Source organism: Crotalus tigris, unplaced genomic scaffold, assembly GCF_016545835.1.
Source record: "Crotalus tigris isolate CLP2741 ecotype Arizona unplaced genomic scaffold, ASM1654583v1 scf7180000019245.846064, whole genome shotgun sequence".
NCBI lineage: Eukaryota > Metazoa > Chordata > Lepidosauria > Squamata > Viperidae > Crotalus > Crotalus tigris.
In genome coordinates this window covers 314063-330371 of record NW_024097453.1, presented here as the reverse complement: position 1 = coordinate 330371, position 16309 = coordinate 314063, and the positions used below count along the sequence as shown (strand labels likewise).

The 16309-nt window shown below is 38.6% G+C and overlaps 2 protein-coding genes across 2 annotated transcripts in view; one reads left to right on the top strand and one right to left on the bottom strand.

Annotated features, from left to right (window-relative positions):
* Window positions 1-8394, bottom strand: part of DAPP1 (dual adaptor of phosphotyrosine and 3-phosphoinositides 1) — a 73939-nt gene extending 65545 nt beyond the window's left edge. The window contains exon 1 of the mRNA XM_039361324.1: window positions 8263-8394. The gene's annotated coding sequence lies outside the window, so the exon portion shown is untranslated. The remainder of the gene's footprint in view (window positions 1-8262) is intronic.
* Window positions 496-16056, top strand: CUNH4orf54 (chromosome unknown C4orf54 homolog). Its single transcript, XM_039361321.1, has 2 exons — window positions 496-9302; window positions 12794-16056. Exon 1 carries the CDS (start codon window positions 4274-4276, stop codon window positions 9260-9262), a length of 4989 nt encoding a protein of 1662 aa, XP_039217255.1. The 5' UTR covers window positions 496-4273; the 3' UTR covers window positions 9263-9302; window positions 12794-16056.
* Window positions 16057-16309: the final 253 nt, after the last annotated feature.

Sequence of the window (16309 nt, the reverse complement as noted above, 5' to 3'; positions counted from 1 at the left end):
CTCCTGTACTGGTCATTATAGGAATCCAGATTAAAGAATCTTTAGATCCTCTGTTTAAATACATCCACATAAGAGAACTTAAAATCTCCCTGGAGAATTGGTTTCACTGTGGAACATAGAGGTTTTTTCTAATATTCAATTGAAATGTTGCTGTCATATAACCATTAATCTACATTTTTCATTCTGGAATGATAAACAGGCAATAGTAGTAGTAGTAGTAGTAGTAGTAGTAGTAGTAGTAGTAGTAGTCCTCATAGTAGAAGTAGTAATAAAGTTGGAAGGTACCTTGGAGGTCATCTAATCCAACCCCCTGCTCAGGTAGGGAACCCTATACCATTTCAGACAAATGGCTGTCCAGTCTCTTCTTAAAAACTTCTAGTGATAGAGCATTCACAACTTCTGGAGGCAGGTTGTTCCACTGATTAATTGTTCTAACTGTCAGGAAATTTCTCCTTAGTTCTAGGTTGCTTCGCTCTTTGGTTAGTTTCCATCCATTGCTTCTTGTCCTGCCTTCAGGTGCTTTGACCTTTTCTATAGAACATCCTTTTAGATCTTTGCTTCTTTAGGCCCACACGCTCAGTTATAGTCCTTCAGGCTCTTTTCTCAGGCTCCTTGTTTGTCTGAATCCATATTCAAGTATGTTACCCAGAATTGGTCAGTCAATCTGTCCATCTGTCAGTCTAAAGTGGAGTATTAAAGCACAAACCAATGAAAATTATTACTGTTTGTGATCTGAATATTGTATTTGCTTTTCAGCAGCCATATTAGTCTGCTGACTCATATTTGGTTTGTAATCAACTATTACTTCAGAATCTTTTTTTCCACGATGACCATTATCAAGCCAGGTATCCACATGTGGGAACTGATTTTGTTTCTGATGTGAAGAACTTGGTAAATTTCATTTTAGCCCATTTTTCTAACATGTCCAGGTCATGTTGACTTTTATTTCTGTATTCTATATTTCTGCTGTCCTACCCAATTACATCTTTTCCAGATCTGAAAAGCAATCCCTCCACTTCTTCATTCAGGTCATAAATAAAAATGTTGAAAAATATACAGCCCTGCACTGAACCTTTTGCTACCTCACTATCATTTGCTAATTTTGCTATCTTTCTTCAGTTTAATGTGTTATCTTTCTCCATTATAACTGCTGATAATCTAATTAATCTGTTAAAAAAAAACACCCAAACAATATACTGTTTCAACACTAGAGGGCTGTTTTGCATAGGTTAGCAATTCACAGCACTATCTGTTATTAGCTCAGGCCATAAATAAAATGGACGCTTCAAAAATAAAGTTATATTTCAAACTGTCATTCATTAAACATTAATGAATTTTGCAGGAAATATTTTAAACAGTACCCTCCAAAACTGATTTTCTGCCTGAGAATTGCTTTCCTACTAATGAACTTTCCTTCACACTTGAAATAGCTCTTTTATAATCAGATACTGAAGTGTGAAATTGTGATGCTTTTCCTTTCTCGTCATCTGAGGCTGAAATCCCTCCCACCTGATCTTAGATGCAGATGGTCTGAGAAGTGATTCATGATTCAAAGAGATCCCCAAATTTGGGAATCCTGTATGGCTGACTGATGCGTTATGAAAGTTGTATGACTGGCTCAATGCCTTATTCTGATTGAATATCTAGGCTGCAATATAATCAGAGCATGTGTTTTTCTTGGAAAAGCTGTGTCATTCTAATCAGAACTATATTTTTATTTAGTTGTGGAATCTCTCTTAAATATCAAACTTTTAATGTTACAAATGTACAAATATAACATAAACTCTAGCCTTTTTGAATCTTATCTTCAAATCCATCACATCTATTATAGAAGAAATCATTAGAAACTGGCAGTTTTGTAGTTTTTCTTTGCATATAATGTATTTCAATGGTTTTTTTTAAAAAAATTGTCAGACACATATTGTTCAACCTTCATGTAACTCAATATAGTTAATTTGAAATTTCATATCACCTCAAGATTTTAATTCATTTGCATCCCAATTATTTTCACATCTTAAAAGAGGAAAAAAAAGCCACTGACATACTTGCAATTACAAGCACAAAAGAAAATGACTCTCCCAAACCTACATCTGCTTCCCTTTTCAAGTTTGCCATTGATTTACTCTTTTTCCAAGAGCAAATCTATTGCATAATAACCTTTGTCTATAGTTAAACCTAAGTTTGGCATCAGAAACCCTCACTTGTGATTTCAGAGATTATCATTCTAGCATTCCAGGTATTTAGAGATGTAGCCTAAAGCACCTGGGTATAAGAGGGACATCTTTATTAGTAACAGTTCTGAAATTTTGTACTTAAAAAATAGAGGAATTCACTTTTTTGATTACTTTTAGGCCTGATTCCCACATGCTAAACTGTAATCTTGTTTACATTTGTTTTTCAATGGTGTGCAAATCAGATCACTATCCACTAGAGATTAGCACGAATATGAACTTACTTTTATTTCACACATGGGCTTTCTATTTATTTAGTGTTTTAAGAGGCTTATAATATTTTTAAAGCTGTTTTATACATTATTTTAATGCTGATTTAAACATTTTTGTATACCTCTTTGGGTATGATAGTTATATAAGTGGAATTAAAATTAAAATGATGAAGAATTTTAAAACTGGTTTAGTAATATTCATATCGGTAATAATTGTATTAAGGCACAAGTCCAAAAAAGGGAAATATTAATAGTTTTTTAAAAAACAATACTTGAATTTTTCTAACTGTATTTCCTTTACACTACTTTATTGCACACATTTAATTCTAGTACAACAATATCATAACAATGATATGCAATTTTATTTATTTGCCTTAAGTATTTAAAAGTAGAAGACTGGGGCAAAAATATATTAGTGGAAGATCAGAGATTCCTGCAATGAATGACAGTCAAACACATTTATTTTTACTATGTACAAATGTGGTAGTTTAAAATAGTACTTTATTCACCCGGTTGAAATGACACATAGTCTATGTATAGATAATATTTTGACCCAGCAAGCTATACTGATCTGATAAAAATGCTTCAGAGTTTTCTTACTCTGAACAAGTCATTATGAAAATCAAACCAGTTTGGTATTTTCTCATTGCTTGTTCTTTATCTCCTTCACATCCTTTTAAAAACCTCTGAAGATAAGAAGAACATTTTTCAAGATCTAAGGTGCTGATTAATATCCCTTGGATTAATATCACAAAAATCAAAGAAAAGGTAAATGTTTTTTTTAGACTGCTTGTTTCCTCTGTACTGAAATATTATTAGAACTCACTGTAACAGATAAAGTCTATTCAGCTTACACTAGAGAAGCTTCATACTGTATAACTTTAATAGGATTCAAGGGGAATTTTTATTGTGGCTTATATAATTAATATAATTAATTATAATATAATTATAATTAACTGTACAGTTCTAAAAAAACTTAAAAAAAGAGACAGAAGCAAGTTAAATTGGTTTTATTTATCTATTTCATGATATATTAAGAATTGTTCTAAGTCCGTATGTTGGAAGTATTTTTGCTGGAAGAGAAATGGTACTCCACTTTTTTTTTCAAAAAAAGGAAAAGATGGGGAACCCTCTTTAAATACTTTTGCATAGAATACAAATAATATTTCATAAATTGGGAAAAAGTGCTTTTTAAAGATTACCAGTAAAAATACAAGCCATTTGAAATTACTAATGTCTTATTAAGATTAAATTCAGTCTTTTTCCCCATTGAAATATTATCTAGGTAATATTCTTAAAAATACTGTTCCAATAGTAAAAAGTGCTTTCCATGTAACTCTCCTTCATTCTGTTCATCCCCAAAGCAATAATCTTTTAAAACTATTACATGGATTAATCCCTCTCATATGCTTACATATTCCTTAACTAGAAGTATAAGAATTTCCATATGCTTTCTCTTCATTTTGGAATGTCTGGGAAAGTTGAGTGGCAGATGCTGTTAATGCTGCTACTTCTATTACCAATGGCATTCAGACTGACAGCTCTTCATGCCAAACTAACAACTGTACTTCATAGCTCAGGAATAAGACACTGGCAGCAACGGCAGTTACCAGCAAACCCCCCCCCCCATCTCCACAGAGACAACAGCAGCCACTCAGTTTACTACCCCCAGCACTATCAAGCAGCTCTCCAAGATCTACAGCTAAACTACAAGGAACAAAGTTAGGAATCCCTGGGAAACACATGTGTATATGTGTTGTGTCTCTCGCTTGACTTTGGTCCTGGGTCCAAAGCTTGTTGCTCCCTTCAATCAGCTTGAAAGCATCCACCATGGAAGTGCTTACAGAACTGCCTGCTGAAGAAATAGTTACTGAAAAAGAGAATGATGGAAAAAGCAACAGCCAAATGATCAAGTGTCATCCTCAAGAGCCATCAATTTCCTCAGCTGAGGAATCAAAATATGTGGAGATTTACGATTACCCTGGAGGGACAGGAGAGAGTCCCCAGACTCTAAAGCTGAATCTAGAACGGAATGGAAGTAAAGTGGCCTTTATCAGACCTAAAAATGGACCTTGTGAGATCAGTGAGATTAACAGATTGGCTAACAAAATCTTGGCAGACAAATCTGCGAATCAAGAATCTCTGGATTATACATCTAAAATGGAAGGCACTCTTTCCCCCATGGGGATGAAAGATGATGAGGTTGGGGAAAGGATCTCTGGCATCAGTTCAGAAGGATCTGAGAACACTCTGTCCCCTAGTATCTCCAATGTTCAGCTTTACACACATGGCTGCCCAGAATCATCTTCATCATCTTGTCCTTCACCAATACAAAATACAAGGAATTTTCCAAAAATGGACGACTTAGAAAGAGGGGGGAAAACCTCCTCTTCATTTGGGTATGACAGCGATGAAGATGATGAAATAGACTGCAAAGAAATCTGTCTGAGCAATGAGAGAGGAAGAGGCAGGCATGCTTCACAGCTATTGCAGTCCCAACCCAGCTATACCAGTGAAAACAACAATAGTAATAATGATGAAGCACATTATATTACCACGCATGAAATCCAGCTTAGTGAAGTAGACCATGACATGGATTTTGACTATGGATTAGCTTCTCGATGGGACTTTGAGGACAACAATGTTATTTATTCCTTTGTGGATTATGCTTCCTTTGGGAGTGAAGAAACTCTTGCAGACACACAAACAGAAGAGGATAATAGCTGTTATCTCAGCACAACCACCAGTGATCCTAATAATCAGACAGACAGTATTGATAATACCAGCAGTACAGAGATAGTCAGCATTAATTCTGAAAATGATACTCCAAGCACAGACAAATGCGCCAGCTCGGAAGAAAGTCAGTCCAAGAACCTCTGCAACATGAGTGAGAATTCTGCAGGCCAGATACTCCTATCAATCAAACCAACTTCCAGGGCTATAAATGAGCCTAGCAACCAGCATGAAAAGCAAAACATTATTTACGCTGCCAAGCATGAAGGCGACATGAGCCTCTGTGTCTCCACAGCTCACGAACGAAATTCAAGTTTCAAACAAGATGTATTTCATGACTATGCAAAAAAGTTTATTGCAGTTCCTGCACACTTGCAAACAAGGTGTGCAGCAATAAAAGCAAGAGAATTGGGTGGATATTCAAGTGGTGCCTCCAGTGTGGTAAGTGAGTTGGATGATGCAGATAAAGAAGTAAGAAGCCTGACAGCAAGGGCATTTCGGAGCTTAGCTTATCCCTACTTTGATACCCTGAACTTGAGTTCCAGTGAATCTTCCACATCTCTTTCAGATCACAACCTAGGAATCAACCGATGGTCAACTTACTTGGATTTAAAGTGCAGCAGTCTTGGACAGAAAGCAGAGCAGAATCTTTTCAAAAGCAGCGCTGCATCTGCTGGATGGAAAAGAAACCCTGGGACTAAGACAGCCAGTGACCATTTCTACATTCACTCCAATAAGTCACAGACTAAAGCATTGGAATTTGTTGTCAGTAAACTTGATGGGGAGATAACGCACGTTGAAACACCACGTTGCTTTGAAAAACAGGTCCAGGCAGGCTCCCGAGTTGTTACTTTGCTGGAGACTTTGGATTTCAGCAGCAATATTAATGCGGGTGTCCCCAGACCTGGTAAACCTTCTGAAAATGCTGCTATTGGGTCCAGTTGCACAGATGAAGTTACAGAAACACTGCCAAAGGAGCAGGGCAATGAAATTTGCAAACAAACTGGAGTGGTTGCAGAAACCATGGAAGGAACACAGAAGTCAAAATTTGCATCTAGCCTCCTCAAAAATGTTATTTCAAAGAAGATGCAACAGGAACATGAGTTCAAAATGGAAAGGGGAGAGATCACAGACACCACATACTCTGGTATGTCAAATTCCTCATCTTCTAAAGAGGTAGATAGCACTGCCAAGGAGAAGTTAAAGAATGGGGGGTTGCAGAGACAAAATTCAAGATATTCAGAAGGCAGCTCTGATAGTACTATTGTAACAGCAGATGATTTGGGGGAATTTTTTGATAGCAAGTCACCAACCTCCAAGCCTTCTACTCCACGGGAGGCCAATATTAGCCTAAATAGAACCTTTTCAGAAACATTTTTAGAAGAGGCATGTAAAATAAAACAAAGTGCCTCTGAAACACTCAAGGCAACTTTTCTCCGTAGCCAGAACAGTGCATTTAGAACATGGAAAGAAAAAGAAGCAGAGAAAAAAGAGGAAAAAGTTCCTGTGGGAAAACTGAAAACAGGATTTAAAGGTGATTGGAAAGCTGATATGGGAGAAATCACAGCTAATAAAGCAACTAAAATGTCTCGTCTTTTTGTTCCAAATATTCAACAAACAACAAACAAAGATAATACTAACTTGCATGTGACAAAATACTCCACAGCGACAACTGCAACAGCTCAGACTGCTATTGCCACCACAGTGATAAAGCCCAAACCTCCAGAGATCAAGATAAGCTTGGGAAGTGTGGAGCAGAACAAAGATAATCTTTTCAATATTACTAAACTTCTCAGCCCCAAGATAGCTGGAAATGCCCCCAATTTTTTCAAGACAGCTGTTGATACCAGATGTCAACTGCAAAAGCAAATAAAAGGGGAGGTTATGGACAAACTGCCTCAATTTCAGGTACGTGATGTAAGAGAAAATAAATGTAAAGTCCAAGGGCCTATACACCAGGTGAGAGATGTCAGGAAATTAATCAAAAGTAGTTATAGTCTTGAGTCAGGGGATAACCACAGTGACAGAGGCAGTGTTAACTCTGACCAGGGAACTTTTGACCAGAAACCCAAACAGTTGATGTCAACTGGCATTCCCAGGTCTCTGTCTCCTATGGTGATAACTTGTCAGGCAGTAAATAACATTAAAGAGGACAGGAAACCTAACAGATCTCAAGAGATGGGAGCCAAAGTAAGTAATGGAGGCAAGATGCTGCCTTCCAACCAAGAAGGAACTATCCTGGTGCACAGGACCTCAGGAAGGCTGCCAGTAGCCACCATTGCTCCCAACAAGAGTGACCCTCGCCAGCCTGCTGTATTGAAGATAGTCTCAAAAACATCTGTGCCCTGGAGACAGCAGTCACATCCACCACCACAGCAGCCAATGACAACTGAGAAAAGCAATAAAGTGGAACCATTGGTGGTGGATGGAGAAGAACTTCCCAAAGAAGAGGTGACCAAGGCATCTGTCTCAGCAAACCACAAGGCCCTGCAAAAACTAACAGCAGCAGTCCGGAGCATGGAAGAGCTGTACAGTTTCAGTAAAAATGAGTGGAAACGAAAGAGTGACCCATTACCCATAACTGACAGCCATGTCCTGTCCCTCATTACCCGAGAAGAGCAAACCATAGGAGCCATAAACACCGCCAGGGAAGAATCGATGATGGTTGCCAAGACTGAGGACCAGGAGGCAACTCAGACGGTGGGATTAACAACTTCTCCCAGCAGATCGGCACCAGAACGCCAACCCCGTGGCAGATTCACCAACCCAACCAAGAACACAGAGAAGGTCTCGGCCAAGACAGCGGCCTTTGAGAACCTGACCCGAGAGCGGGCACGCGTTTCAGGCTTCCACGGAGAATCTGCCTCAAGAAACACCGGGTCTGCTGAGAAGGAAAGAGTCCCTGTGGTCCCCAGGACCACCGTAACATTTAATGCTCAAGGCCAGAAGGCCAAGCACCAACCACCGGTGCTCTCGTCTCCTTCCCCACCTCGAGGCCTCAAAGGCCAGGCCAGGCCTCGCGCCATGAAGTTATTTGGCAACCGGCAGGGGAGCCTGGTGGAGCCCGACAAGAGCCGCAAGCCTACCTTTCCCGACTGCGGGAACTACTTGGCTATCTCGCTCAAGGAGTCGTCTGCTGAGCAACCGGCACCAGTGGCCTTAGGCACAGGCGAAGCAGCAGGAGGAGGCAGCCGCGCAGGCCCCGTCGCCACTGCTTCGCCCGCTGCCACCCAGCCTCTCAACCTGGGCCGGTCCGTGGCAAGCTTCAACCCCATCCAGGCGCCCCAGCAGCAGCAGCAGCAGCCCACCGCAACCACCACTCAGCCTCTGGCACAGCGGCAGCCGCCCTTGCCGCCGCAGCCTCAACTTCAGGCGGCGGCGGCGGCTCCACCGTTGGAAATGTCTCCGGCGCACATCTTCCCTCAGGCTCTGTCCCTCGCAGCGGCGGCGGCCGCCCTGACAGGCGCGGCTCAGCCAGCGACGCCTCTGCTTTGCTTCTCGCCGCCCACGTCAGCCGAGCCCGCTGCCTTCCCGCCTCAGACGCAGCGCAAGGTGCTGCTGGACCTCAGCACGGGGCAGTGCTACTTCGTGGATACCCCGCTACAGCCGCAGCCCCAGAAGCGGCGCCTCTTTGACCCCGAAACAGGGCAGTACGTGGAAGTACCCTTGCTGGCGCCGCCGCCACAGCCGCCGGCCCTGGCCCCCATGACCATTCCCATGTCGTCCCTGGCGCTGGGAGCGGCCGCTGGGACCTACAGCGCCCCGGCCGCAGCCTATATGTTCTACCCGGGCTTCCTGCCGGCCGTCCTGTCCGCCACCGCACTGCAAGGCCAGCTTGCCCAGCAACCGAGCGGCGAGCTGGGGTCTGCGGCCGCCTCGTCCAGGAGCGCCGCCAGTCCCGCCACAGAAAGCCCGTATTACATGCCCACGGGCACCCAGCAGCAGCAGCAACCGTGCCCACAAGCGGCTTCTAGCGACGGGAAAGCGCCGCTCATCAGCATCACATCGCAACCATTGGGTCCCCGGATCATCGCCCCTCCGTCCTTCGACGGCACCACCATGCGCTTCGTTGTGGAGCACCGGTGATGGGGCGCCGGCCAGGAGAGATGCTGCTGCTGGTACGAGGGTGAGTCGCCTTGCTGCTATATTTAATTATCACTACAAAGGTGGCGTTTCTGTGAAAGATTGCATAAGGGGAGGGGCATCTGGGTGAGGGAGAGTGGGAACAAGCCTTGCAAAACACACTAAGGTTTGCAACGAGCCAGCTATGTCCAGAGAGGGATCTTTTGCCATTTACGAGTTTTTTTGATTGGTAGTACAACCATTCCTAGCAATAGCAAAGAAAAAGTACGGTGCAATATTTACATTCTTCTTGCTGAACAGATTTTTGTGGTAATGAAAAAGCTAGAATAGTAGCGGGAGGGTTGTAGGTGAAAGATGATGGAATCAAGGCCATCAGGAATAGCAGCACCCCCTAATCTATTCTGTAAAGAGGAAGGATCCAGCCACTGTTTCTTGAGGAGAAAAAATATTGAAGAACAATGAGAAATGGAGAGTAACTTAGAAGGGTAAGTAAATTCTTCCCTAGTCTCCTCTGGAATACTGTCTTGCAGACAAAGGAATGCTTCCAGAGGAATAGCTTCTAAAGGCACTTATGCAGGGTTTTTTTTTTCTCTTTCCTTCCTTATGATCTTATGGGGGGGGGGAACAGAAAAAAGTGAGAATGGGAACTATGCAATCGTTGTATATATCCACATTATCTTGTTTTTTGGAAATGGGGCAAATACATATAATGTTAGGTTTCAAAGTACTTGCAGCTTGCTTACTGTAGTAATCAAGAAATATTGGCCATTTTGTTTACATAGCAAGAAATGATAAAACTTGGCTAAATTACAAATGAAAGACAATTTCCTTCCTTCCTTCCTTCCTTCCTTCCTTCCTCCCTCCCTCCCTCCCTCCCTTCCTGTTGGTTTTGACTCTTGGAGACTGCCTAGTCAAATCCCTGTAGTTTTCTTGGCAAGTTTTCTGCCACTGTCTTATTCCTAGGACTAAGAGAGAATGGCCCAAGGTCACCCAGCTGGCTTTGTGCCTAAGGCAGAACTAGAAGTGATAGTCTCCCAGTTTCTAGTCTGATGCCTTAACAAAAACCTTGTTGGCAGCATCCCTGTTTATGGACACATTCTTTCTGTAACATACAGTATCATGTGTCAATAATAGAATAAAAGACATTAATCTTAACATCAGTATGAATATTCATCAATAGGCTTGCATTCAGGGCAAAAACAGAAGCAGTGGGAAAGAGGAACATATGCACTCCTTACATGATGGTGTTTATACAATTTATACATTTTCTTACTACTCAGAATATTTAATAAATACAGCTGTGACCTGTTTGAAGCAGGTTTGTATGTAATCAAAGAACTGGGAAGTGACATTTGGAGAACTGAGTTTCACTTTGTGCTCGCTGCAAAAATTAAAACCAAACCATCCCTGATTGTTCAAAAGCAATCTCTGCTTTTAGAATTGTCAGTGATTGTTAGGTTTTATTTCTTAGTACTTTATAACCATTCTGACCTTATTTTTACCAAGAGAACCAAAAGAGGGAGTAAATGAACAAATATTTTCAAGTTTCTGATAAGAGAAAGACACTATACAACAGAAGAATTTTTGGAAAAAGAGATGAACCCAATCAGTGTTCTTTTTCTGAGAGCAATTTACAGGAGACACAAGATGTATGTGAGAAAGATAGAGTATATGAATTCTTTGACATAAATAGTGAGAGTGCAGTTCACCACCTGCTTCAAACTATACATGCCACTGAGCTTGTTTCAACACTGATACATTAAACCATTCATTTTAATATTGGAGTTCCAAGCTTTTTTCTAGTAAGGCTTTAACAGTCATTTGACAGAAACTGCATAGGTAAAGTTTTATTCCCATTATGTACTGCAGATAAGAAGCTGAGCAAACCTTTTGGGTTTCTTTGTAGAATATAATCTGTATTACACTGAATAGAATGTAATTCTAATAATATAAAATATATCTCTAATATAAAATATAAGAATCCTACCTACAACAAATTAGTTTTAGTAATATTAGTAAATACTGGTAGTTATGTCAGTATTTAGTAAATACTGGTAGTTATGTGATTTGCATCAAATCATTTTTAAATGCTCCTAATTATTTATTAGGTTATCTTGTTCTCCAATAACAAGAATTTTCAGCAGAAGAAAGAGTTAACTTTTCCTCCTTTAGGACAGGACCATGATCTGGAGTGCAATCCGCTGTGCCTGCCAAATACTGTATTAAAACATTCTATTGAAATAATGTCAACTCTGGCTGTCACTTGAGGGAATAGATTAGACAAGGAATAGCAGTATACTAAATCCCTGGCAAGGGATTTCCTTGTACTGTATCGTGCTTTTCTTTTCTGAGATGTATTTGCAAATCAGTACAAAAACCCTCAGTCTCTTTTTTCTTAGGAAAAATTATCTGAGAATCTTATGGAATAAAGTTTTCTTTTAAATGAGTAAGGTGACCAACTGTCCTCCTTTAGGAGGACAGTCCTCCTTTTGTAAGTTCTGTCCTCCCTCAAAAAGTGTCCTCCTTCATGTCCTCCTTTTTGATATTTGAAGACTAATCTGCAGGGCTTTTTTTCCCCTCATAGAACGCTCAGAACGGCGTTTTTTTGATGTTTTTTTTTTCAACTTTTGCATGAGCTGTGCTACTCCCACTATTGGCTTTCGAAAGCCAATAGGAATTGCTGCTGAGCGTGCCAAAACACCTGGCTGGCAAACTTTGCACATGCAAGTTGTCTGTATTATTGTTGCAATGAATAATTTTTTTTTATTTACCATATTTTTTTCTTCAATTTATTTGTGTCCTCCTTTTCATTGTAAAAAAGTTGGTCACCTTAAAATGAGAGACACTTGACCTACAACCATTCATTTAATAACTGTTTGCTACCTCTCTGCTACTTCAGGACATATAATCCAGTACAAGGCTCTTTCATTATTTTTGAAGCACTTCGGGTGTGGAGGGGAGATACAAGGGAAAGTTCCTTGTTCGTTTTAAATTGCATTCAGAATCCTCAACCAAATTAAACAACTATCAACTCTCATTTTTCAGCTACCTGAAACTACTTTTCTTAAAGTATTAGAGCATACAAAATACTGCCACAGTTTACCCATGTGCATGTTATGTGTATTTGATCAGCATGTCTTACAAACAGAGGCAGAAATTAGAAGTAATGGTGTTAGTTTTGCTTTAAGATTTATGGATTTGAGTAGCACTTTCATGTAACCATTTAACAGAAATATTAAAATAAAGTTTTTAAATTATATGATGATAGAGTTTGACAAAAGTATTAGATCAGGTATAAAAATTATGTACCAAGGATCTACTTAAATTTTATATAGAAATTTTCTTCTCTAAAATAGCAACTGACGACCTTTAGCATAGAACCGTTCTAAGGGTCATGAAGATAAAGTGAAGGTGAGGAAATTACTTAAAGTTATACATTTAAAGTTCAAGAAAGATCATAGAACATCTTGCATTGATATAACAATTTTGTTAAATCAAACATTTAATGTATGTGTTTATGCTTTATTCCTACAGGCACAAAGAACAAGAATTTCACTCAATTTGAAATGTACTTGGTAATTCTAAATTTTCATTTAAATAGTTGTCCTCTGATGGATTGCTTTGTCCAAAACATGTGTTACATTGTTTTCATGTTTGGATAACCTGTTTCCCCCTCATTTTTAACTATGTAGAAATTTAATTATTTAAATATAAATGATTGAATTGTGGTATTTTCTGTAGGTTTTTAAATATAGAAACTAGTAATCAGTGTACTGTGCAACACACAGCTAACTACAGGTTACCTACAAATGCATATATAGAAGCAGGAGTCCTTATTGGTTTCGAATAAAAAACAAGTTTGAATGAAGAAATAAGATGCTGATATAGCTTTGCAGATACCTATTTGCGGGTTTTTTTAAAAAAAGCTTGGAAAGCTTGAATTATTACTCCAATCTATTTCTCTGTTTAAAAAAAAGTGGCTGTAGGATTGTTTTTATACATAACTATATGTATGTGTAGTTTATTCTTAAAATTACTTTAATACATTTTGATATCTCTCTATTATCTTGGGAGAAAACATAAATGTAAAAGTAAAAGAAGTAAAAATTTCTTTTTCCTAAGTTTTGCTAAAATAGTTAAATATATTCAGAATTTGCCAATAATATCCAATTACAGTAGACTTAAGTGATTCCCATTGAAGCTAATTTTAATTTATGGATAATCTTCAATAGCAGCTGAATTAGGATCTCATTACATAATAGGTATGCAGTCAACTAATTTGAGTTTAGTTTAAACCCCAGGTTGGTTGAATCCAATCAGCTATGGATGCATAGCTATCAAGGCAAACATCAGCCCTACAATAGTGTCTGATAGTCCTCAAAAAAAGTTTTTAAAAATGCCCAAATCTGGCAAGTTCTCCAGAATTCCATGAAACTTCATATGAGGACTGCAGTATCATATGAGGGACTGCAAAATGTTTCTGGCAAAAAAGAATGTGCTAAATTTTAGAAATCTTCAGATCTTGCAATATTTAAGGCAATTTGAGGAGGGGGAATCCCACTGCACAAAACTGTGATGAGGGTATTTTAGGAACAAAAAAAGTTTAGTGAATCCTGAGTTAAATGTATTGAAGACCCACTGAAAACTAGGCTTTCTTTAAATTCCTTCGAATATGAAGCCTAATTCTGTGGATGTTTACTTGGATTTAAATCCTGTTATTTTACAGGGCTAATTGCTAAAAGGCATGCATATGATTCAGTTCTTATTATTAATAGATTTTGTTGAAATAGAGTTACAAAGTATACATTTTATTTAATGCCTTCCCCTTAAAACCGATAGTGAAAATAACTGGAAATATAGTTCTTTATTCTGTTTAAATGCTGCTTTATATTATTTTCAAAGGAGTCCTTGAGCTGCACTTTTTTGTTTAAATATCAGAAATCTAGAAAAGTGATACAATTTAATTTAAAGTTACTACACTTTCTTGGTGCCTTCAATAATTGTGGAGCAAGCAGTCATTCAACTAGTGAAGCTTTTTTTTAACTACTTCATTTCCATATGGAATAAATTGTGCTTATGTGATGATAACTGTCATGCAGCTCCCCCCAAAAGTGTTAACCCTTTTGCGTATGTGTCTTGTATATCGTTATTATTCAAAGAAGAAGACACATTTTTTCTTCTTTATATATGAGGAATTAATTTTAGGATAGGAGGGTTTGTTTTGTTTTTTTACAAATATATGAATTTCAGAAAGTTATTTTAGAAAGTACTTTGAGATTTTAACCTAGCTATTTCCAGTTAGTATTCTAAACCACTAATGAATATTTGGCATCAAGTTGTAATTTAAAACAGTGGCCCCCAACCTTTTGAGCACCAGGGACTGGTTCCATGGAGAGAAGTTTCTCCATGGACTGGGGGAGCATGGTTTTGAGTGCTGTCCACGTCCCATGGATGGGGTTTCACTTGTTTGAGTGGCCCAGTTGCTGGCATGCCATGGACCAGTCTCGGCCCAGGGGGTCCCTGATTTAAAATATACCCCTTGAAACATTGAAGGGAAAAGAATGAGCAGTTTAATGAGTTTTTAAAATAGAGAATTTTCATAGATTTATTTGGCACAGGTATGACAATCTTAACTACAATTAGGAAAGAACTATGCAGGAAATCCTCAACAAACTCAGAATGATGTTTAAATGCAAAAGGTACAAAGCCCAAAATATATCTGGTACAATATGAAACATGGGGTGTACAACTTAAAGGACCAGAACCACATATAGCCCCTAAATCTTGGGTGTGGTCCCCAGACGGCCCTGAAAACACAATGGTGTAGCTTAAGTTCTACATCTGATTACAATTGTAAAGTATTTTTAGATGCCATAGGTGAAGCAGGAATTTTTAATTTTACAAATCATATAGTAAATACATTAGTTGCATCAATTTTAAGAGATCTTCGGCCAAGCAGTGATGATTCACTTTCAGTATTCTGTTTCTGGTTAGGTATGTTACAAATTCTGCTGCTACCCACAACCATACCAGTCGGGGTTGTGTAGCACATGATTCAGGCAGTGTACAGTTTCCAATTAGCTTACAGTTTCCGGTGGCTGGCAGTTCATCACTATAGTGACACAGATTAGTAGATCAGATTCTTAAACTAAATAGTCAATAGCTAAACTTAAGTGTAGAACCAGAATAAATAAGCTATGGTATCCTAAGAACAAGTCTTATTTTTTTCTGCCATATTGTTTTACTGAAAGTTCTTTGTGGTTTTGGGCCAGAATTCAGCACAGTGGGGCTTAATCACATAATACTCTTCATTCTAGCCCTGTTTTAAAACACTGAGCTTAACATTTTTAAAATGCAATGCTAGATGGACCATACTACTTTTTAAAACATATTTCCACTAAAGCTCTTACACACAAAAAACCACTCAAGTCATTCCCATAGTTCTGAATCATTTGATTTCCTTCATCCATATTGTGACTTAAATCTTTTCCATGCTGATTTAAGCTCAGTTTGCTCAAAGAAGTAATGGTAAATGAAAGATCAGTTATGTTCCTACCACATAAAAATTTAACATGCAGTTCACTGTAAAAAATGGATTCATGCACAGGAAGTTCCTTGTAGTTATTGTCATTTTAATGCGTATACTATGAGAATGGCTTAAATATGCTTTCGGTTGAATGTGTGAAAAAGCTCCAAGCATCTACAGGTTCATTAAATATGATGCTTATTCAGATCTCCTTAGAGGTGATTTAACATGGGCGATTTCCATTTTATAGTAGCTTTAGATGAAAAAAAAATTATCAAGTTCTGAAGAATGAAATAATGTAATGTGAAAATAAGACAATTGTTGTGGGATTCATATGTTTATTTTTCTGCTTTGTATTTTGTTTTGTTTTCAGATTAATAGCTTTTTAAAGAAAAATGAATATACAATATTGTTTTCATAGTACTGCCCATCTGTTCTGTTTTTGTTTGTCCTGAAATGAGTGTGCTGCATAAAAGATTTATGTAACAACTCTATGTACTATTTTCAGACTGCCAGACAGTATG